This window comes from Anthonomus grandis, chromosome 17 (genome assembly GCF_022605725.1).
Source record: "Anthonomus grandis grandis chromosome 17, icAntGran1.3, whole genome shotgun sequence".
Taxonomy (NCBI): Eukaryota; Metazoa; Arthropoda; class Insecta; order Coleoptera; family Curculionidae; genus Anthonomus; species Anthonomus grandis.
The window spans coordinates 3601236-3625993 of NC_065562.1; the positions used below are offsets into that span (position 1 = coordinate 3601236).

General features: G+C 32.3%; 1 protein-coding gene across 9 annotated transcripts in view; it reads right to left on the bottom strand.

The window, feature by feature from the left end:
- The window catches only part of LOC126746393 (patronin), a 251463-nt gene that overhangs the window by 192162 nt on the left and 34543 nt on the right, over positions 1-24758 (bottom strand). For 8 of the 9 annotated variants that reach the window (XM_050454627.1, XM_050454629.1, XM_050454630.1 and 5 more), the window contains 5 exons: positions 15910-16005; positions 6565-6783; positions 5559-5786; positions 3820-4070; positions 2185-2279 (listed from right to left, as the gene is read on the bottom strand). In XM_050454627.1, coding sequence (XP_050310584.1) covers positions 2185-2279; positions 3820-4070; positions 5559-5786; positions 6565-6783; positions 15910-16005 — 889 coding nt within the window. Of the gene's footprint in view, positions 1-2184; positions 2280-3819; positions 4071-5558; positions 5787-6564; positions 6784-15909; positions 16006-19940; positions 20050-20105; positions 20252-24758 lie in introns of those variants that run through there. The other variant, XM_050454634.1, reaches the window with a different exon arrangement.

The following is a 24758-nucleotide window of genomic DNA, read 5'->3' on the forward strand; positions in this document are numbered from 1 at the left end:
ATATCGAAATCGTCCGTGAAAAAATGTCCTAAGAAAAACAAATATAATTCCTATCATGTGCAATTAAATCAAGAACTTGCTAAAAATGATTTTGAAAAAAGAGTAACTTTTTGTCAATGGACACAAAACCAAGCAGCGGAAAACGAGATTTTTTTGTAATTTGTGCCTTTCAATGATAAATGTATATTCGATATCGAGTTTTTATCAATAATTTTCAAAACAGATAAAGCGTCAATGTTTGGGGTGTACTATTGCACCCTATGATTTTGTTATTGGTCCATACTATTTTGAAAATCCTGTAACAGGAGAAGTTTTTCTAAGATTCCTAAGAGATGTTTTTCCGCGGTTCCCGACTTTGTAAGGCATCCATCAGATGTGGCTTGAATGGTGCACCATCTCACAGTGTCAGGGAACATATCATACACCAATTTGGTAATAGATAATTTGGAAGACTAGATAAGTTATTAAAATTAACTTTTGTATACACATTTATTAAACTTGGATAGCTCCCACTGCAAGTTAAAAAATAATGAGGATCTTCTTTTTAAAATACGGCAGTTATTTGTTAAAAGTATTTCAAAATGCATTGAAGTTAATGGAGGGCATTTTGAACAGTTGTTATAGTAGTGTTACTTGTATGTTTCTTTATTTATTATTGTTTTTAGTATATTTGTTTAAAAATAAAATATAAAGAAAATAAATAAATATCATTTACTTTTGTTATAATATAAGAATTAATAAAAATGTAATATTTTTTTTTAATTTAGTAACTAAACCAATTATTGTAATTTTACAAAAAATATAATCTTAGGTATTCATTTTATTTTATTTAGGATTGCATTGCTAAAAATCTAGTAAATTTAAGTCAGTTACGTATTATGAAAACCTAAAAGTACGATTATTTCGAAAATGGTTGCTCCTAGCGACTTTATTAAGGTATGCATTTTTATGTAAAATTAAAAAAGGAATTTATTTTGATACTTTTTAAACCGGTATTCGGGGCTGAAAAAAGTTAGGAGTTCTTAAAAAGTAAAAACTAACGCAACGAGCGCCCTCTACCGAAAACACTAAAACTGTATACGAAATTTTCTTTTTCTTTTTAAAAGACTCGTATGTTTTAAATTTCATGTCAGTATGTTAATTGGTTCAGGACCTATGAGAAAAAACGATAAATCAAATAATACCTTGACACCCTGTATTTCAGTTACTATTAAAGTTAGGATAAGGAAAGTTGACCTCAATCACATTATTTTGACGTAAGGAATCTACTGTTGTTCTATGTCCCATTACTTTCGGGACACCCTGTATAAATCAGATTTTAAAACTCACTATAATAACTATCGACACATCTCTATAGTAGTGAAGAAATAGTCCATACTTGCAGTGGAGTCGTAGGTTAAGGTAAAATGAAAATCCTGCAGTCTCCCTCCACTTATTTATTAAGCATTTAGTTATTTTAAATTCCCTACATGTTCCGAACAGAGTGGTGTCCATCATCAGGGGATAAAAGGTTTAAAATTGGTATTGGATATACGCCCCAGGGTTTGATTCCATGTCAAAAGCCTCTATTTGATATTATTGTTTTAATTTTATTTATTTACATTATGTTGTTGACAACAGGATATGTCTTGATGATGGATTAATATAGGCCGAAACGTCGGCAATATTAAACTTTAAAACCCGAGTTTTATTTGACCCATACATTTAATAAATTACGAAGAAGCATAAGATTTTTGGAACAATTCTTAATTTTTGTTACTCCATATCCAGTAGCTGAAAATTACCAACTAAAAATTCTAATTAAAAAAAAGTTGTTTTATTATCAAATAACATTAAAAAACTGTTGAATTGATTTTTTCCAATTTATACCTTTTATTTGTATAAATGAATATACCGATATATGCTCAAATATAATGAAACCAACACCAACTTTTCTAATAAGCTACCAATAAATTGAATGCGTCTGGAAAATACAATAATTGTTGAGGTCCTCAGGAAGTATAAAAAATATGCAAAATACATATTTGTTTAAATTTTTAGTGTAAGAGATAATATACATGTTAATAGTAAGCACTGCTATAATAAGAAAAGGCAAACATAAATTAAAGAAGTATACTGTTCGATTAAGTTTATGCACAACGAAACAATATTGGGAAGGAAATAATATTTAAAAAAAATACCTACCGCCATTGAATTTATCACGAACACAACTCACTGGGTGGATTTCCATTACGTTAAAAAGGTCTGCTAAAAAGACCATCAGGTTTAGTCTCATGGAGCTGGAAAAAAATATATTAGGACCCTAAAATTTATACTTTTCATTCTAGGTACTTAGATCTACAGTCAAATATAAAACCTATCTAACAAATACAGAAATAATAAGAAAGCACTGCCTACCAATATAAAAAGTATAGCTAATCTGGCATCAAAAAGGGACTATAAATTTAAAAATCCATGATGCCTTTATTTTTTCTTAGTCGTCATTGTTTTGTAAGGAAAGCTCAAAGCAACTGAGTAATATCCTTCTCTCCTTTGCCGTTTTTTGGAAAACTCAAGAATTTAATTTGATTTCCTGTCTCATAAGTCGTAAAGAAAATCGAAATTGTGCATCGACTGAAAGCCAATTAAGAGATCAGATTTGTTCCAAAATGAACGAGAATACTGAAGCATTTTTACTGTTGATTTAGGCGTGACTTAAAATACTTAATACACAAAAAATTCAACAGATTTATTACACACGTAAACTATCCATATCAATTTAAAAGTCGTACATTCGCGGCGGTTAAAATCGTTTCGATAAAAAAATATTTTTGTGTGTCTTGGTTAATACATTTTGGAAACAAAAAAAAAAACGTGCATCATTTTGACGCCTTTCATCATCACAGCACGTCATTTATTTAATTTTTAAGTGTGTTTTTGATTTATTTTGTTCTCCACTGGTTTTCTGAATATCAGCAAATATGGTAAATTATATAAATGAGCAAATCGCGGTAATGAATTACCTGCTATATGACCTGCATTTTTCGAATTCAGATGCTATTCAAATCCTCCATAACAATTATACAGGGTGATTGATGACTGATAAGTTCGCCGTATATGGAGAACGGAACTTTATTACGGCATTTTCCTGCAAATTTGGTAGCCTTGGTAACAGACAATGCTCTATCGGTCTAAAATATTTTCAATACTGCAGCAAATCTGAAAACTATAGCCTCCTTGAAAACTATACGAAATATGTGATAATATTTGAATATATGCGTAGTTCCATGCGAAATGGATAGAAGAATTTTTAATAATTCATTTGTTTTCAAAAATCATTAATCGGTACTTCGTTATGAAGCAATTTTAATTTAACGATTTTACTGAAAAACAAGTTTCCTGACAAGATAAAAAAAATTATTTTTGAATTGTCTTTTTTTTTTGGAACAAATCTGATCTCTTCTTAATCCTTTATTTTTTAGGCGAAAGCTTTGCGTCGGTCAAAGAAAAACCGAGAAGTCAAATCTGCTCAAAAATGAATTTAGTATTTTAAAAATATTTTTTATTTAAAAAAAAGTAGTGAAAATATTCAAGGCAAAATTCTGATGGACGCTACAAGCAGAGCAAAAAAGAAAAAATGTGTACATCAAAATGGGCTATATTGATGAATAGACTGATATGAGAGAAACTTTACCACCTTGTATCTCAGAAATTAAGACGTTCAAGGCATACCATAATAGGTAGTTTTTTTAATAGCGCCAATAATGTCAATGAAAACTTCCCATTTTACCGATTTAAAATAATACAAAACCACCATAATTTGTCAAAATGTCAACTTACTCTCTTAAATAAGTAATGTCTTCAGGTTGTAGATGAAAAATTGAAGCGGGTAAACAGCGCAAGCAAAAATCCCTGACGAGCCTTAAATTATGTATGCTGTCCTGTACAGACGGTACCGGCAAAATCCTAATATCGGTCCATGGGAGTTCGTCTGGGCAATAATACGCCACTAATGTCGCTATTCCTACACCGTCGCAAAGGTCTTTCAAATCTCGACATGGCGAGAAATCCGGTGGTTTCAAACGGTCACCCTAGAAAAAGGATAAGGTTTAGCTAAATTGTATCATTTTTTTATGGTTGGGTTTAAATCAAAACTCGTTTATAAATTTTGTAACAAGAATACAATAAGCATTAAAAATCACTGAAGCTCAGTTGCATGTAATTTATATTTCTAATTAAGACGATCAAAAGTAACACTATGTATTGCATCTCAAATCAATTATATCATAAAATACTTGTCTTTAAAAATATCTAGTTTCTAGTTTTAACTTTAAACGACCAATAAATTTTGATTGTTTTACAAAGTATTTAAAAAGTTTTTTTAAAAAAAATTATGATTTTTCATAACCGCCCTTTGGGGGCTTGCAACTCTATAGAAAAAAGCTCTAGCAAAAAATTGTACTAAAACTTGAGATTGTTCACATTTTCTGGGACTTTAAATTTAAATAAATTTATTTAATATACCGAGTTAAGTAAGTCCTCTTAATTTTTTAACTATTTCGTTAATTTGTGGGTATCATCTGTCAGAATAAAGTATATATACAGCGCATTCACGATAAAAAGAATAAATTCATTTAAAAATCAAGTATTTTTTTCTTCTTTTATTTTTTGGACACATCGTCACGCGTTTTTTGAAATAAAAATATTCTATACAGGTAGAGCATGCCTCAAGTAGAAACTATGGCGTCAAAATTTTTTTTTTAATAGAACACCCCTTATATTATGACGTTTTACGATTATATTATATATTCTGAATACTTTTTGTATAGCAAACCATATCTCCCACTCCCAATCCAACCCTCTAACTAAATAATAACATGCTTACATGGCGCTCTGGTTGCCTGGGATGGTATAACGACTTAGACCACATTTATACTTATTCTTTTCTTATCTACGAAAATAATTCAGAAAATTATAAAAAAAGCAATATGTCAGAAAATACTAATTATACGCTTATTCAAATTTTCTACGTTGTTATATTAAATTAAATCTTACTCACAATAATCCATTTGACATTACTAGTGCTCTTTGTCAACGTACATTAACGATCAACGTACAATGTCAATTCCAACATTTACTACCTATACTTTCTTCAATGACATCTAACTGTTTATAATCGTCAAATCCACAAAAGAAAATATTTTTAGGTTTTTATTTTGTACAAAGATTGCAGTACGTATGGGGCATTGCGGTTTATAATTTAATCCTTTATTTCAGGAAAGCCATATCACGAAAAATTCTCATGTTAAAAAACAAGTAAGAAACCCAAGTAAAAGCATTGTCGCTTAGCAGATTCATTCAGAACCCAACTTCCGCCGTTAAGAATATATTAATACAATTATATTCGGGGTTTCTGCATTAAAACAGGTATTTACTCATAGATATATAAATTTCGAGTACAACTCCATTTCGATATGCTTGGCCGATAGAATGTTTCTGACAAAAACGAATCAATTGCTCTCCTCCCCATAGTTTTACTGTAAAGTCAATATGCATATTTAAATGAAAATTGCACTAACCTCTCCTCCATTAACAACACCACCCGACTCTTGTTCTATCCTCTCTCTTAAAGCGTCACAAGCATGTTGAATCCACGAGAGGGCGCCTTGTTCGTGACTAGATATTGGACGTGGCGGTGCTCCTCGGCTGTGGCTAAATCTCTGCACTGCTGCTACTACTCGATCGCTGGTTACAACTTCCCGGGCGTACAGGATCATTATAGACTCGATCACTGCCATATGGGCACTCTGAAAATAATAGAACAATATTCCGAAAATCTGCAGATTTCCAAAAAGGGTGGTTGTTAATAAAAATTTTAGGAAAGCTTAAAAAGAAAACTCTTTAAATGCTAATATGAAAAAACAGGCTAACAGTAAAGCAATAAGTATCTATTTTGAGAGTTTAACAGAGATGGTTAATGATTTAGGTTGTCTTTTATTTTGGCCAGATTACTACCAAGTTCACCAGATGTTTATATGGCCAGGCCTCGTAAAGAATTACAGCTCGGTAGGGTGTTGAACGACAATACAAAAGAGACTACAAGACAAGGCTGGTGTGAAAGCATTGACCCTTGAGCAAAAATACACTTCTATGGCCCAGATGATGGGAAGAAAGTTACCCATGCTGCTTTGTAAGACGCCAAACACCAGCTTGTGTGCTTTTTGGCTGTGTGAATCCTTTGACATACGAGCAATAAAAAACATTTTTTCATATATCACCAGAATATCAGTAGATGTATTTGCCATCCTAGAAATAGCAGTAAGGGACAAAATAAGAGAAGGCTTTTCAAAACGAAATCAAGAGATCAATCTGGCACATACTAGACGAGTAAGTATGGGAGAAAACTAATAAAAATTGGACAAAGAACAACAAGTAACTACAACAAGTAAAAGAGCAACAGTTAATAATGCATGTTATTAACCTTTCTGCTGGGGTCCCTTTTCTCCAGGGTCTTCTAAGTCTACTCGCTGGACGTTTGAAGCCATTCCGCTTTTTTGCCTAATATACGTTAATATGTAAACTTACCATTCTTAGCGGATTCGTTTGAATAAGAGTGGTTTCCGTAAGCTGTGACCCGTCAGATGGCTCCGGGATGTGTGCACTTTTACGTGCCAATGTCTGCAAAATCGCCCAATGGTTGAGGTTATGGTAGTTTGGGTCGGAGTAGATGTTTGCCAATGCGCGACAGTAGATTTCTGCGTTAGCCAAGCCTCCCGCAATTTGAGGTTTGAGGTGGTCTTGGTTCTAAAAACAAAGAAATAATTTGTAAAATGCGATATACTTTTCTGAAGACAGCTAGGAGTGATTTTACAGAACAAAAAAAGTATTAGATATACTCTGTTGACATTACACATCTCATTACACATACATACATACACTCATGTCAACACATCTCTCAGTGTATGGCTGATTGAACTGTACATATGTCATATGCAGAATTTTAAAGGTATACAGTGCTTTTCTTTGAAGGGGGGGACTTCAAAGAAAAGCACTGTATACCTTTTATTGGGACTTCAAAGAAAAGCACTGTATAATTTTCATCCCAACAATATTTATCTTGCATAAAAGTTAACCAAAGGTAATTTTGACAGAAATTATGACTAAACGAATAATAAATAATCCTAATTTAGTGTTCAACCTTTATTATCAATGAGTATTCGTCAAGTTTGTCAATAATGACTATCTATTCGATGATGTTCACGTTCAACACCGAAAGAAGTTAAACGACTGTATTGGAATTTATAATGATTATTCAACTCTCAGGAATTAATATTACTAAACAATTACAATACCAAAGAGTTAATTGTATTTAGAATCCTCGCATTCGTCAGCTCTAGAGAGCCAATAGTGCCTGGAAATCACCTCATACTGAATAACCTTTGATTTTTTCCCATGAGGTGTAATTTATAAAACAGCCACAGTGAATAGATTGACATGTGAATGAAATGACTTGATTATTGATCACTGTTAATGACCAAACAGTACCATAATGATTCCATAATGTCCGAGCCTATTTGAACAAAATCTCTAACATTGGAGGTATTTAGAGATTAAAATAAAACTAGTACTCGGTTTATCCTAACCATCGTTTGGAGAGATCAGTGGATTTGCTCTCGACGACATCATCGCTCCCATTGATTTGTTAGGCTGCATGACGTGCCAAGAGCGACTCATCTCTTATCTCGGCAGACACGGATGTAATTCATATTTTTTTATATATCGTGTTGTAATAATGCTAGTGGATTATCAGTGCTGTTAGTTAAGCCTAAAAACCACTTTTTATGTGAAAACAAACAAAAAGATTGTATAAAATGATATGCATTGCCAAATTTCTTTACATCTGTTAACGATACATATTTCCATTGCTCTGTTCCAGTACTGCTTTTACTCTCGTTTGTTAGTTTTATGATGTAATGGATTATTCAATATACTGGAGGTAGTTTGTATTATCATGGAAAATGTGGAAACCCTGATATGCGTGGTTTCCGTGTGAAAAAGGTCACTTGATAATGGCAACTATGATCAATTACCAAGATTTATTTTTATTAAACAGGAATGTATGAGGAAAAGAAGTCGTGTGGATAATAAAGGAGACTTAGATATTGATGTCAGTATTTATCAGTCTAAATTATCTTTGGTGGAAAAAACTAAAGAATTGACCCAAAAATAGATTTATTATTGGTAGAAAATTCTGTGGACAGACTGGGAAAGACATGTGGAGGTAAGATCTTATGTTGTGACTGTTAATTCCATAAAGAAAAATGACATCAAGTGAAGAAAAAATTACATTAAGAAAAAAAAAAGTTAAACCCATTGATATTGGTGCGGGCTTATCCTTATGTATAATTCGTTTAAGTACTGTTAAAGGGAAGGCATTAAATGTTTTCACAGTTTAATTATTTAACATAGTTTAATTTTTTTCTCACTGTACCTTTGTTATAAAAAAAATCATTAAAACATTGTTTATTAATTTGTTTATATTTTATTTTACTACATACCATAGGTAAAACCGCATTGTGATTGATTATCCTTTAGTCAAATACTGCCACTGTCTCATTGGAGGGTGTTTTGGATCAGTATTTCATTTACTGTAAACTAAGAATCGAGGGAGCTTATTGTATACCTCAACTAATTACATAATAAAAATTTTAACAATTTTAATGCCAATACTTTTAACACTGAAGTTCATTTTCTTAATATATGATCCAAATAGATAAGTTTTCTTTATTTAAAAGGTCAAGAAGAAGTAAAAGTTGAGCTTCATGGTTGATCCCAAACATTTAAGTTTTTATGAGATGCAGCATTGCGAGATTTTAAAAGATCTAGTAATATACATGAGTGGGATCACGATAAAAGGCTCAGAAATCATATATATTATTATGAAAATGTAAATACGTTAATTATTCTCCTAGTTTTTGTACAATTTTATTAGTATTCGATAGTTAAAGTTGATTCGTAGGGTTTCTTTAGGGTTCTACTTACTTTTGGTATATTATCTTTATCTATAGTGTTTAGTTTTTAAGTAGTTCATCTTGTTCGAGAGCCCCATTTTGGCCCCAATTTAGGTTATATTATTGTAAATCCCTGTAGTTCTAATTTTCTAGAATTTGTATACTTGCTTGCGTTGACCGTCAGTATTCTCATAAAATTATTGGTCTCTTTGAGCAAAAACAATGAAGATAATTCTAAATATTTCGAAACTGTTCCATCGGGTTTTAAAAAGGACGCGCTTCGTGGCAATTCATTCAGTTTTAATTGTTTAGTCAGTTTTTACCTTGGAAACAATTAAACGACAGTCAAGGCGAGTTAGGTTAAGTGTTTTTTGACGTTGACAATAAAAGTGTGTTCCCGAATTTCGTTACAATTGGTGTCAGAAGTGAAGGATATTTGAAAACTCATTTTAGTGGATGCCTTTAACAAGAAGTCAGGCCAAGATGGAGACCGAAAAATTGATGGAGCTGCTATTAAGGAAGTTTGACGAGCGAAAAGTAGAACAAGAAGAACGAGAGCGTAAGCAGAGGAAAGAACAAGAAGAACGAGACCGTAAACAAGAAGAACAAGACCGTAAACAAGAAGAACGAGACCGTAAACAGAGGGAAGAACAAGAAGAGCGAGACAAGAAATGGAAAGGAAGGAAGATTTACTTAAGACAATTAAATCTGACCTGAAGAAAGAAAATGAAGACCTGATTCGAACCATGAAAGATGACTTACTGAATTTAAAAGATAATCTTAAAAAGGAGCAGGAGGAACGAGACAGAAAACAAGAGGAACGAGTTTTACAACTTTAAACAACAAAAGAAGATCTGGAGAAGAATCAGAAACAATTAATGACTAACTTTGAAGCAACAGTAGAAGAAGAATTGGGACAAGTACAAAAAAAGATCCATGAACTAGAGATGAAAGTAAAACGGACTCCTCTTTATCCCGATCCTGGAATGCAAACAATGATGAAAGTAAAGCCACCAAAATTCGACGGCAAAGAAGCATGGAGTACCTATTTGAATCAATTTGAGGCCGCTGCTAGGGGAAATCGCTGGGATAACGAAGAAAAGGCAATCAATCTTAAGCCAAGCCTTAGAGGACAAGCTACAGAAATATTAAGAATGGTGCCATCTGAGGATCAGCTCAATTTCGCGTACTGGTGCGTACCTTAGAGATGAGATACGGTGAAGACCATCTACAACAAGTGTACCAGGCTCAATTAAAATCTAGAAGACAACAACCCGAGGAAGGACTCCAACAGTTTGAGGCCGATGTTGCTCGATAAGTAAATCTGGCTTACCCTTCAGCCCCAACAGAGTTCCGAGAACAAATTTCTATAAATTGTTTTATTGACGGAGTTCGAGATCCAGATACTAACTACGCTCCAAGGACGGCTCATCATAAAAGTATATCAGAAGCTTTGGCCCATGGACTCGAGTATGAGGCAGCTTTTTAAGCAACTAGAAGGCAAACATGAATAAGACAAATCAGAACTCCGGAAAGTGATCTCGAAGACCGCCTAAAGATTGAATCATTATTAGCGAGGAAACCTAAAAGACCATTGCAATGCTGGAATTGCAATGAGGAGGGGCACCTTAAAGGTCAATGCCCCAAGCCTTTAAGAGATCCAAGGAACCAGGAAAACTTCAACTAGTCAGCTTTATGGGGCGCAAGCTGGCTGGGTGCTACCAAGCCCCACGTATAAGACTAAACCGGCTGCCACATCCTGGAGAGAGTACATAGTACAGTACAGTACAGTACTTAGCAGGTCATCTAGCTATAAGGTCTGATGATGCTTTATTAGCGAAACATGTTACCTGATTAATTAAAAAGATATTTTGAGACTGAGAGTTTTCATTTTTCTCCAGAGTCGTTAAGTTATTCAAGAATATTACCATACCAGCAAATTCAGAGGTGGTAGTTAATGCTACAACTGGAGGAAAAGAGGGAGATACTGTTTTGATTGAGCCCATGGAAAACTGCAAACTATATGGTAAAGGAAAAAAAAGTATTTTACCCTCCCGTGTGTAAATTTATTTTTTTACTTAGTTACCTACGGTTCATGCAACAAAATTCCCATTTATCAAAAAATGAACATTTTACAAACTTGTTACATGAATTCCAATGTTATACAATTTTATAATTGCCAATTTCACTTTTTTTTAAACACATTTCTTGTGAAAAGCACAATTGAATCACTCTTTAAAAAGAATTTAATAATACTACCCAGTAAGAGAATATAATTCAAGTAGATTTATATTTACCCGACACACTAAAATTTGCAATTCCAATAAAATCATTTTATATCTTGCATTACAAGAAACCCAGTCGAGTATTAAATATGCCTGTTTCGCTCGCCAGCACATCCTCCGTAGGACTGCCGATCGAACAGTTATTTTTAAGGCTTACGCAAACGGTGTGACAGAACATAAATGATATAACAAAATATTATAATTATAGTATTTTTACTCCCGTCTTTTCTATGTTCGCTAAAAATTGGTAAGTTAATAAATAAATCTTAGGTTTTTGTAATGTCAAATAACTGGCTTTAGACTGCTGAAGCATAAATAACATTATCGTTGTCCGTTTTAAATGAAGTTTTTCATTATTTTCATAATAAATCTTGACTAAATTACCTACTTAAAATTCGGTAGGGAGTCGACCTGTATTATCAAAGAATGAATATTTATTTTCATTAAAAAACTTTCATTAGTCAAAACGTATACGTGTTAAAAATATACAGAATACCTTAAAACATAATTTTTAAAAAATAGATAAAATTCGATATACACTCCCGACCAACTCAAGTCTTGGGTGCGAAGCTTAATGCATTCGCTTGCAAGAACAAATCACAAGTTAAAAAGAGAACAGTAGCGTTTCTCCTGCTTTCCCTCTACCTTAGAGTATTAGAGTTTGATCTAAATTAAAGATGAAGAAGAACAAGATGTGAGACATATCGCATTTTTCCTCTCAAAGGTAAGCGCAAATCCAGAATTGGTGAAGCATTGTCGTTCTCTTGTTAATTTGCCGATTAATTTCTGTTAAAGGTCTCTCCTGTTGAAGTCAACCTCATCCACACACTTGGTATACCAACTCCATTCTGTTTTCTGACTGGAAATACTATCCTGTAGACAAATTTCAGGAAACATCACCCCTACCACCCCGCTGGCCTGCGAGGTTGAAGTGTTGGCTAACTCCCGCATACTCATGGCCCTCAGTTCATTATTTCTCAGTTATGCCATGAACTAATTTTTCCAAAAGAAACCCCAAAACTAAAAATGAAATAGATCTAATGATCAAACAGGAAAAGTATTGTACGCGACGTAACTTTTTTAAATAAATTTTCTATAAAAAGCGAGCGTATGATTCGAGCAATTATTGAGTTAAACCTGAACAAAGAAAGACTTAAACTTATTAAAAAGACACCAACAAAATGGAAGGCTCTAGATGCAGTGTTGTCCTACCAATAAAAGATAGACGCTAAGCTGGGGCATATAGAGAATGAGCGTAATATAAATCTCACAACGCTAAATAACACCATTATAAATGCAGACAAAGCAGCAAAAACAAAATGCCAAAAGAGTACAAAATAAAATACTTCAAAACCAGATAAACTCAGCACAACTATGAAAGCACTGATGAAGGCAAGAAAGAAACTGACAGGCAAATACTCAACAAATAGCTACAAACTAAGAGAGTTAAACAGAGAAATCTCTAAATTAATTCGTAGTGATATCACGAGTTATAACACTAACGAAATAAATAAGGACTTAGAGGATAATAAAGGAATAAATTTCCTTATTATCCTCCCGAAAAGCTTTTTCAGAAGGCAGAAAAAATAAATAAACTAGAAGACAAAAACAGCCATATAACCACAAATAAAAAAGAAATTATAGATATAACCCAGACCTTTTATACTAAATTATACGGAGAACCACAGGAGTTAACACTTAAAATTCAAAAGCAAGGGTCCGAAGATAATAGATGCTCTTGACGAAGTATCGATGCTGAGACTTTTTCTCAGAGGCAGAATCTCTAATAATCAACTACGGCAAATGACAGGTGTTACGGATGTGATACTGAGGATAACAAATTTAAAATGGAATTGGGCGGGCCACGTATAGCTAAATTTGCGGAAGGACGACGAACACATCGTAGTAGGGGACCTCCACCAATGAGATGGTCAAAACCTGATTTTTTAACGAAATAAGGTGATCGAGCTTTTGGAAGATCTCTGCATTTATTGAAAGAAGATCATTGCAATTACGCAGACACATGATTTTCACCCAGGATAATCCCCTGCTCACTTTTTCATACCTCTCAGGGAATATCTCGATCAAGAATATCTTAACCGCCGGATTGGTCGTGAGAGCCAAATGCGTCGATCGCCTCGAAGCTCTCATTTTAACCCGTTCGACTTTGCCATATCAAGACACAATCAATACTCAGGAAAAGCTATAAAAAATCCAGAATTCATCAGAATTATTTCGAGACAACATATTGTTTAATATCAGGCAGTCTTTCAATAAACGGATAGCTAAGTATATTGACATTATCGGAGACGATTTTGAGCATTTGTTGTAAGATAAAAAAAAATTAATTTTCCATTGCTGTTGATATTACCGTTTTGTTCTTTTTGCATATTCTTCATTGTCATATAGAAAGAAAACTATTTATCTTGTAATTATTGTATTTACCACATTTTTAACAATTAAATAAAGATATCATGTCACATATTATTTTCATACTATTTATTAATTGAACAAAATAAAAAAATTAGCATTGAAAATGAAAAATTAAATTATCTCAAAAAACGGTTGCTCTGAGCGGCTCGAAAAAGGTGTATCTTTAAGTAATTTCGATGGAAACTCGTATCGAAACTAATATTTCTATGAAAAATCCATATACACTATGTCACAAAAAAATTGAAAAGCACAAGAGTGTCGCCGAAAGCACCTTCTACAAATTATATATAAATTAACATTGAATTAAAATTTCAAATTTATCGGCACCAAAAACCTACTATTACCAAATTTTGTGCTGATACGTTTTTATATGAATTATTAAGAAATAATGGAAATAAAATTAAAACTTTAACATCCTGTATATTGGTTATTATTAATTTTCGGACTCGACAAATGTGGTCAAATCGTAATATTTTCAACCGAAGAATATGTTGTTGCTTTATATCCACTAAGTTATGGGACACCCTGTATACTCTATACTAGCAGAGCAAACGACTTCAACATTTATATACAGGGTGTCTCACGACTAATAGACGCGATCAATATTTCGGAAACTAATTATTTAAAATTTTGAAAATTTGGCAACAGGGCACAGTCAATGAGGGCCACACAACTAAAATATTTTGACAGTTGTGACGTTTCCGGTTATACCGGAAGTAGGTGTCAACTTTGTTATTTTAAACGGAATACCCAGTATATTTTTACATTTTTTGCTTCCACATGAAATTCTAGGTATATTTTATGTATAATGTCCTATACCTAAGTGTAACCGTTTTTTGACATATTTTTAATTTCATGTGAAAACCTATGTTTATAAGCCATAACATAATTACCGATTACTCCCTTTTAGTAGCCTTTATTTATTGGTTAGTTTCGGTTTAATTTTAAAGGAAGGACCACTTTAAAAGACTTTTTTATTTTAATATTTGGGTATTTAAATATCAATTTTTGGACTAGATAGCCTTATATAAAGTTAACCTTATTTTTAATTATCTTTATGAAAAAAATTATAAAAATAGGGGTTTCTGTTTTAAAAAATGGACTTTTAATGATTTTTTCATTTTAATTTTTAATGCTAGTTTTTGACCCCCCTGTATCTTTTTTTAACCCAAATATTAAAATAGTCTTTTAAAGTGGTCCTTCCTTTAAAATAAAACCGAAACTAACCAATAAATAAAGGCTACTAAAAGGGAGTAATCGGTAATTATGTTAGGGCTTATAAACATAGTTTTTCACACGAAATTAAAAATATCTCAAAAACGGTTACACTTAGGTATAGGACATTATACACAAAATATATCTAGAATTTCACGTGAAAGCCAAAAATGTAAAAATATACAGGGTGTTCCATTAAAAATAACGAAGTTTACACCTACTTCCGGTATAACCGGAAACGTCACAACTGTCAAAATATTTTAGTTGTGTGGCAAAATTTCAAAATTTTTGAAAAATAAGTTTCTGAGATATCGATCGCGTCTATTCGTCGTGAGACACCCTGTATAATCTAGTGAGATATATTACAAGTACTAACCAAAAATTAGACCTGTTAGCGGCATATCTAGGTCAGGCCGGCAACTTTTCACCCCACCCCACAACAAAGAGAATTAGTCCCTATATTGTTCCCTGTTGAATATCTGTGTTTATTATTTCGGTATCGTTGAGTGTATATTTCTTTCTCTTGAGGTTTCTTAGTTTATTTCTTACATTGACCAAATAATTATTGTCATTATAAGTTTAAGTTAATATCCTCGGATAACGTATTCGCAATTATTAATAATAAAATAGAGGCGGCTTATAAACCACAGAACGACCAAAAAAGATGTCAGGAAAAAATCTTCTTATAGGTTTTCCCCATGCAAAAACTGGCAATCTATGAGTTTATATATTTACATGGCAATATTTACAAGAGAAAAATATATTGTTATTCACGTGATTCGAAGACTTAAAAGGAACATTTTCGAAACGGTATTATATTATATAATTATCAATCACACCACAGCTGTAGTCATATACACGTATTTGTTTAACAAAGACAAAAACAAATAGTTTTAAGAACTCTCCTATTGCCGAAAATTAAAATATACAATTCTGGCTAAACTAATGTTTCTTTCATAATTTCGTAAATTTATCTAGATTCTTACCTCATGATCTTGATAGAACGGCTCTCGGATGTTTTCTGGTACTTTATTGTTAAACGCTTTGGATAGTAGCCACTTAATAGATGCTCTTTGTTTGGCCTGAAATAAAAATAAATAATAAATATACAAACTAATAAATAAAACACATAATTAATTTTATTTGTAAATGAAGATAAATATCGGAAAATAAATAAAGAGTCCATAATGCTAAGGTGTGTATCAGTTAAAAATTAAATGAATAATATAGTTGATATGTATGCATCATAATTAAGACCAGACTTTAGTTTTGTTCTACAGAACTATTTCATTTTGTCAAGGTATTTAAGATTAATAGCTTCTCAGTTCATGTGCGTTTTATTCAAACGGGTTACTAGTGTATAAATAAAAATCACAGAACCATAAGAATATCTAAAACTAAGAAATTTGTAAGATTGGCCAAAAAATGAGAACGCAGAACCAAGGTGAAAAAAAGAACACTTTATCATCGCGGCAGCGCTGATCCAAGTAAATCATGTATCAAGTAAATCATGAAATTACTTCAGCAGATGTGTTGGGTGATCTAAGTAAAGGTGGGTTATGCTGGACTGCTGTCGAAGCCAAAAAGATATTGTTTTCGATCTTCTGCTTTGAAAATTAACTGTGGAGCAAACGGGGACTGCGTTGTTAAACATATTCTGTTTCTAGGGGATATTAAATAATTGTCTATATATACCGGGTGACACAAGAAAAAGGGAACACTTAATAACTTTTTTACTTTTCAAGATAAACAAATGAAATTTGGTATATCAATAGAATAGTCATAAAAGCATCTTTTGACATATTCTATTATTTTTTGTTACTTTGGTATATTATTACGTATTTTGATAGAAAATAATATTCTAAGAATAATTATGTCCCATTTGCCACTTTTTGTTTTATGCTCATATAAAAAATCATTTTTTTAAATTTTAGAATAAGGTGTCATAAATGCTTTGAAAATTTTAATTTTTAATCAAGTAATCATGGAAAAATAATAATTTACATTGTACTTTAAAACTTAAATCAATTTTTCAAAAATACAGTCAGAAAACATTTCAAATATTAGTAAAAATTAAAATTCTTCAAAAACTACGGCCAATTTATTTGAATAACGAATAATAATTGAACTTGACAAGATGTCATGTATTATTTCAATTGAAAAATAACTCAAGAATACGTCGAAACAAAGCCTCCTAGTCAAGAAATCAATACCTTCTATGCTATTTCTATTAATTAAACGCGTTTATTTATCAACCGATTTAAAAAATAATTATATCAAATTATTTGGAAAAAGAAAACGCGTTTTAAAAGTAGTTGTTCCCAATGTGCTATTTAAAAAAATTAAGTAAATGTCAAAATTATTGGTTTAGACATTTTAAATAGACGTGTAAAAGATTTAAATCAAAAAATGTAACCAAAACTATTTTTCCGTGATTACTTGATTAAAAATTGAAACTTTCGACGCATTCATGGCACCCTATTTTAAAATTTAAAAAAAAATTTCTATGAGTATAAAACAAAAAGTAGCAAATGCAGTATCATTATTCTCAGAATATTATTTTCTATCGAAATACGCAATAATATACCAAGTGTCGCATTTAAAATAAGAAAGTGAGTGTCAGTTTCGGTTAAACTGGAAGTGACGGAAAACAACTGAATATGTCAAAAGATGCTCTTATAATAATTCTCATCGATAAACCAAATTTTATTTGTTTATCTTGAATAGTAAAATAGTAATTAAGTGTTCCCTTTTTCCTGTGTCACCCCGTATATATCTCTGGAGAGTTTATCTTTTGTGCTAAAGATAAAAAATTTGGCAATAAACATCAGAATTTTCAAAGAACGGTTTAATTTCAATCCTACACTGTAACTATAAAATTACTTTGAATAAAAACAGATGCTGCAAGAGCAATTAGGGAAAGAAATGAATTAGTCTGCAGAATCTATGACATTTTCTTCACGCCTACATGATCTACATGCGGGAAATAGTTTTATTACATAATTACAATAAAAGTAATAAATAAAATAGGAAAAATGTCCATTTTGTATCGTTTAAGGTATTTTAACGACACGCGAATTTTTCTGGGTTACGAATATTGATTAGCCTATTTTTGGTAAAACCATAAAGATTTACTGTATAACTGTTGTTCTAAATTGAATACTAGCATGAGGACTCAACTGGATTATAATATTTTTAATAATTTTACTATTTAAGTGAGGCAAATCCTATTATTTTCAATAAAATAAGTTACAATATTTCTACAGAATGGTATTTAGTTTTATCTAGTAGCTCTACCCAAGTGAAAATGCATTTAGTTAAGTGTATTAGGTATTTTGCCTGTATTGTCACCATGATATTGACATACTTAATTCACCTAACTGTAAATCAGCTGAATTCAAACTTGCCAGAAATTAATAAGCTAATTTCATTCAACCTTCTAAGCACAGAAACATTCCTCAGAAGATTAACAATATGATGGTATTAAAATATTTAGAACATGTTCATTGAGGACATTTAACTTACATAAACAAAAATACTTAAAATAAGACGAGATCACAGTTCAGATTTCTAGTACTGATGACCATAAAGAAACGATAAAGAACAATAGCGTACAATCTCGTTTTTTTCTTTGCTTCCCGGACTGAATGAACAAGTGCAGATGACAGGTGACTCCACGGAAAACCCAAGAAATTCTATTCACCAAACAACGGAGAGATTTCCTATTATCTTCGACGTTCTTCTTCACTAGCTTCCAAAAACAACAACTGAAAAAATAATTGACTAAATAACTATAATTGAAAAAATAACTAAATATAAATGATAATTTGCCAATAACATTAATTATTAACGATAATTAGCCTCAGCACAAAAATTGACTAGCCTACAAAAGTAAAAAGTTATAAAGATATCTCAAATAATTAAGTTAGTTGTACTACTAAAATTAAATGTAATATTTACTGAGATAGTGCCGACAAAAAACAAGAACATTTGAATTTAACATAGCTTAGTTTGTCCAGCAGGCAAGGACAGACTTTAAAAATATATAAAATTGAATTTTTAGTGTTTTACCCAGTAGTAAAGTTAGTGACCCTTTTAAACACAACTTAAAAAAAATAATTAATTCCTAGGAATTGGAAATCATACACGCTAGTAAAATACGAAATTATATAACTCCGTAGTACTACTCAGCCGGCCACGTCTTACCTTACAGGATGAGTTATTGACAAAAAATTGATTGTCTATTAAATATAAAAACTGTTTTTTTTTTATATTTATACTGGTTTAAAATTAGTTCTCTATTAAATATAAAAACAACTCACTACATCACCAATCAAAATGTGTATGAGCCTGTAGGATTGTGGTAAAAAAAAGTTAAAATTTAAGGATAAAAAAAATACGAGAGAACACTTTTTCACAAAAAACACTTTTTTTTAAAGAGATTTTTAGATATGAAAAATAGTTAATAGCTTCAATACAAATCTTCACCCACCAAGTGAAAACGCTCTGACTGAATAAAAAGATATTTTCTAAATAAGATATTATATACGAATTGATTATATGTGTGAATGGTTAATGGGTTTTAAAGACCTGATGTTTCTGCGTGCTGCCACTGCCCTGGAAAGCCTGTCCCAAGAATGTTCTATGGGATTCATGTCTGATGATCCCAGATACTCATTAAGAGCTCTGGAGGCTCTGGTTGAGGCTGAGCGTTATCATCCAGAAAAAACGAAAGTCTCACCAACAGCTCCTCGCCATAATCTGACGTAAGGATCTTAAATCGCCCTCCTTAGCATATCTGTCACCAACCATTGTGCCTTGAATATAAATGAATTCTGTGCGACCATTAAACATGCTACTAGCACAGAACATAGCACTTCCTCCTGCAAAAAGTGGTACGGGGTATGCACCTGGGCAGCTCTTGTCGGCTCTTCCTTGTTTACTTGTGCCCATTGTAGTCGACGAACCTTGTGCTCAGGTTGTAGTCAAGGTACTCTTAATAGAGACCGATACTTACTATATCTCTTAGGAGTGCTGGTATTCCCATATTTGGGTTTCTCCGAATGGATAAGTGAATATAACGGTTCTGTTGTTGATTCGTTACATACAGTCTATCGCTTTTCGGCCTATGGTGAAGAAAATTATGCTGGAGATAACAATTCTAAATGCAGGATACACTCACTTTGCCAAACCACAATTCTATTCGCCACGAACCTTTCAGATTGGCCTTCCTCAATTCAAGCCACTATTCTTCTTCTTCCACGATCAATCTCACTTATTTCTAGACCGATTTGTTATCGCCACTATACTTTCGACAGGTTTGACGCCGATTCTGAAGTTGACAATAGGATGACTCTAACCTAATTTAATGTTGTGTCCCGCCTTTTAACAAAATTTTGCACAGCTTTTTTTAATATTGTACGTCCTTTTACATTTAGTGGCGTGTTATTTGTATCTCAAATATTTCTTAAATGTTCTTTTAATTTCTGATAATGTTTTCCCACTATGTGAAACTCCTATGTGTAACTGACACATGAGTAAATTTTATTTAATTTTTGTGTTTAATGTTGAAGCTACATAACTACTTCAGTGCAAGCCCGACTTCCAGAGTTCCAGGAACATCAAACACCAGCACGTGGCAACAGTAGTAGTCTTCCAAACGTCATATTTTCTGCCTCCGGCACATTTCCAGCTTACAAAATGCACTGCTACAGTTGCTACAGCCGCATGAGTCTATTAAAGTCCACATATTCACAAACAGAACAAAACTAAGATCTATTACAAAAAAACCTTAGAACAATGAGCCTCCACTTAAAAAGAAAACTCACTACAAAGATGAAAATACAAAAGTATAGTACAATAATGTTTACCTGTAGGGTATTAATATAGGATATTACATAGGGTACTAATTTTCTGGTGGTTGGTAGGGGGCACGTAAAAATTTTAAAGGTATGAAATTGATGTAAAAATCCGGAAAACTAATTACAGCCTTATGCCCCAACTTCTACTATTCTACCTATTACTAACCCAGTTTTAACATAATTAACGTAAAAAAAACGTAAATAAGAAGAGAAAGGCTTAAATTCATGTCAAAGGATAAATTAGTTACATTTCCAAACTAATAACATTCATCAAATATCAAGGAACCACTAATTTTATAATAGGACTATCGTAATGCCATAAGTATAATAATTACCCCCAGACGCGAAATTTATTTTGGTAACCTGTAAAAGAATCTGCTGGAACCTGTCACACAATATAAACAGCAGGTGGCAACATAGTTGTGACAGGTAAAAAGCAGGAGCTTTGACAGGTTTGCAAAATAAACGTACGTTTATTTGTCAAATTATGTCTGGCGGCGACTATGCTTAATAGAAATAGCTAGGTCAGATGGGTCAGATTCACCAATGAATGACCTTAAATTACCTGAAAGACAGAGATTTCCTTTAAATGAGAGGCCATGTATTAATGGTGGCATTTTTTTAAAACCCTACACAAGAAATGGAATAAACAGACAAATGATGTAATAAAATGTATCAAATCCCACATTTAAGCATCTGGATAAACGTAAACATTATAAATCACGCAAGGCGCTTCAATGCATATTCTTGTTGCCTCTTTTTAATCTCTCGCTAACTATCGCGACCAGGTGATGCCGTAATTCGCTTATATGGGTGACAATTTTCTCGAGTGTTATGTGGGTTTTAAATAAAGTAGCAATGAGGTCGCGAGACGACTTTTATTTAGATCCTTTAAGAAGCGTGCAGGGTTTATGGTAATAACTACAATGCATGGAATATAGAAACAGGAAGTGTAATGAACATATAAAAAGCAGTAAAATTACGCGTGTAAAAGATGTCCATTTTTGACGGCCAGTTTTATAAATTTTAAGTTAGATAATTTAAATTGAAGTAAGAACATGACATGTGGAGTGATTAAATGAATTACCTGGATACGGCAGGTCTCTTCCCCACTGCGTGTTTAGGGCACCTCTTGGATTTTTGGAGTGGAGATTTTTTTTTGTAATACTAACAACAATTTTTAAAATTTCTACTGGTTCCCACGGATTAAAGTAGACGAAGCGTCAAAAAAATCGCTTTGACCTTCAAATAACCTTGAAGGTCAAGCTCAAGGTCAAGTTAAGGTCACCATCAGATGCACCGATTGATTCCCCAAAACTTTTATATTTAAAGATTTTTTCTAGCCCACATATTTCCCAAGATTTTTGGGTGTGTCTAGTATAACCTTCGGAAAGTAATAGCCGCATTTATTTCTTTCAAAGGAACCCTCGATTATGTATGACCTCATAACCAATTCTGAAAGATACTATATAAATCGACGGTTGTTTATGCATTTCAATAAAGTTTAAAATAATTCTGTATATCCGACTCAGCCAGGGAAAATTAGAGGGCAAATATATCGGCTATTTTATATTTATTTATTTATATTCTTGCTGTATCTCTCTCTTAGGTTGGATACTGCAACATTACCATTCTCGTTCATGTAGACGATCTGGTAATGCTATAGCAAATATTAAAATTAAGATACCAAGAATTCGCTGGCAATAAGTTTGCCAATAATTAAATAAATCATCCATTTTATTCAAAAAGACCTTACATTAAAACCTTGGTTGACCTATCTCGAAGTTTTTGCTCAATATATTAAAATCTTGCTGTAACTAAAGCATAATATCAGGTCTGGTAAATATAGAAACCTCTAGTGAAGCACTGATGAACTATGCCAAAGTAACATGTTCAGTCTGGATCCCAATAAATCAGGATCAAAACCTAGTGCAAGAAGACTTGTTGACCCCTTTAAAGGCCTTCCAAGATTGGATGGATGTTAATGGGATAGGCAAAATAGTATATACCAAAACTTAACCTGATGGTAGGATCCGCAAAACATTATACGGAAAACCATTAATTGCTTAAAAAGCTAAAAGGTTTCAACATTTACGAGTAAACAGCATCCAACCTAGCTTGTACTTCGTACGCTGGAGTGTGAATATTGGAGACATGAACATGAAAAATATACTAAAACTATCTTAAATATGTTATCTGGACCTGAAAAAGCCACAGACTCAGAAATATCATTCACTAATCGATTATCATGTAAAATTAAATCCCAATTTATTCAGATACCTCTGATGACATACTTTTCGATAATATCTGCATTGTTGTTGAAAGCACATCTTTATTCTTCACCCAAGTTTCAGTAAATAATGAAGAACATTATACAATAAATCAAGGTTGATGTGAGCATTAAAGAACCCATCTTTAAAAAAAAATTCAATGTTATGACAAATTGCTAAAGAACCTATCGACAAAATTGTTAATAAGCGTGGTTGACTCAAAAAAAATTTTTAAGGACGTAAGAAAGTAATAAGAACTACTATTAAACCACAGAAAAAAAAAAAAGGATTCATTGACTCAACAAATGGTTGTGCTAGCTGTTTCTCGATTTGGTGCAAAACCTTTTAAACAAGTTGTTAACTCTCAAATAAAATATATTTTTCTATGGATTGAAGGAGCAATGAAAGATTGTGGGAAGGTTATTTTGGGGAATCTACTTAAGAAAAGCCAACTACCTACTAAGAGTAGATCGGTGTGAAGCGTACTAAAGCCAGTATTTTTGTTATTCGTACAGAATATAATCTTTTGAAATTCTCTGTGATTGCCAAGAGTTACATCAGATCCGAGAATTCAAGTCAAAATCCTGAGATCTATGGAGGTACTTTAGAGCTCTCGTTCTTCAATAAAGTGTGATATAGGAATGTTTCCAATTAAAGAAAAAGTAAATTAGCTGTAAACTAGCCAGGATTATACATCAGACTTTTAGGACCGATTCGTATTTTAAATTGGAAGATGGGTTCTTTAATGCTAACATCAGACTTGATTTATTATACAGTGCTTTCATTTCAAAACGATCCACCCTTAATAACTTTCTAAAAAAAAAAAAAAAGAAACACGTCAAATTAGATATACAGGGGGATGTTTAATTATGCATTTACTGAAGTTCTGTCAATCACCTCCTCACCTCCAGCTAACCTCACTTTAATATGTCAAATGGGAATCCCTATCGTGTGATACATCATAGTAAGGAGCGTAAAATTCTCTATTCAACGGTACCAAAAAAAAAATGAAATCGGTAAATGTGTAAGCAAATAGTTAGCGAAAATGTCTAGAAATAATGAATATTTTATATACGCCAAACTTTGGTATTTTAAATGAATACTTTTGTGGTACCTACATCATTTTAAAATTCTTACATTTTTTATAATAGATCATAAAAAAAAATACAAGCAATTTAGAAGTTAAAATGTGTGGTAACAAACAGTACATTTAGTTCAAGCAAATTATTTATTTTTTTAAGTAAAGAATATGTACCGTTATTTGCGAGAAAAAAGAGTGTTTTCAAATTTTTTGCAACAATCTTTGCAGTCTTATAACTTTGTATGTGTATTTATTTCACTTATATTTTTTGCGAAAGCTACCTAATAGGTACAAAAAAACACTGCAATATCTTACATTTTAAAGGCGTTTAAAAAACAGGCGATTTATTATTGTTAAAACTGTCAGTTTGACGCGTGCAATTTTTCAATTTTAGTTAAAACAGTGAGTTAATAAAATGGTGTATACGCTAGCCGAAAGAATAGAAATAATTGTCCTTTATGGAGCTCAAGATCGGTGTGCTCGCAGAACCGCGAGAGCATTTAATGAAAGGTATCAAGATAAAATCGTGAGCCATAAATACGTATTAGAATGGATACGAAAATTTGAAGAGACGGGATCGATTTGCAATAAGAAAAAATATGAAAATAGAGTTATCGATGAAG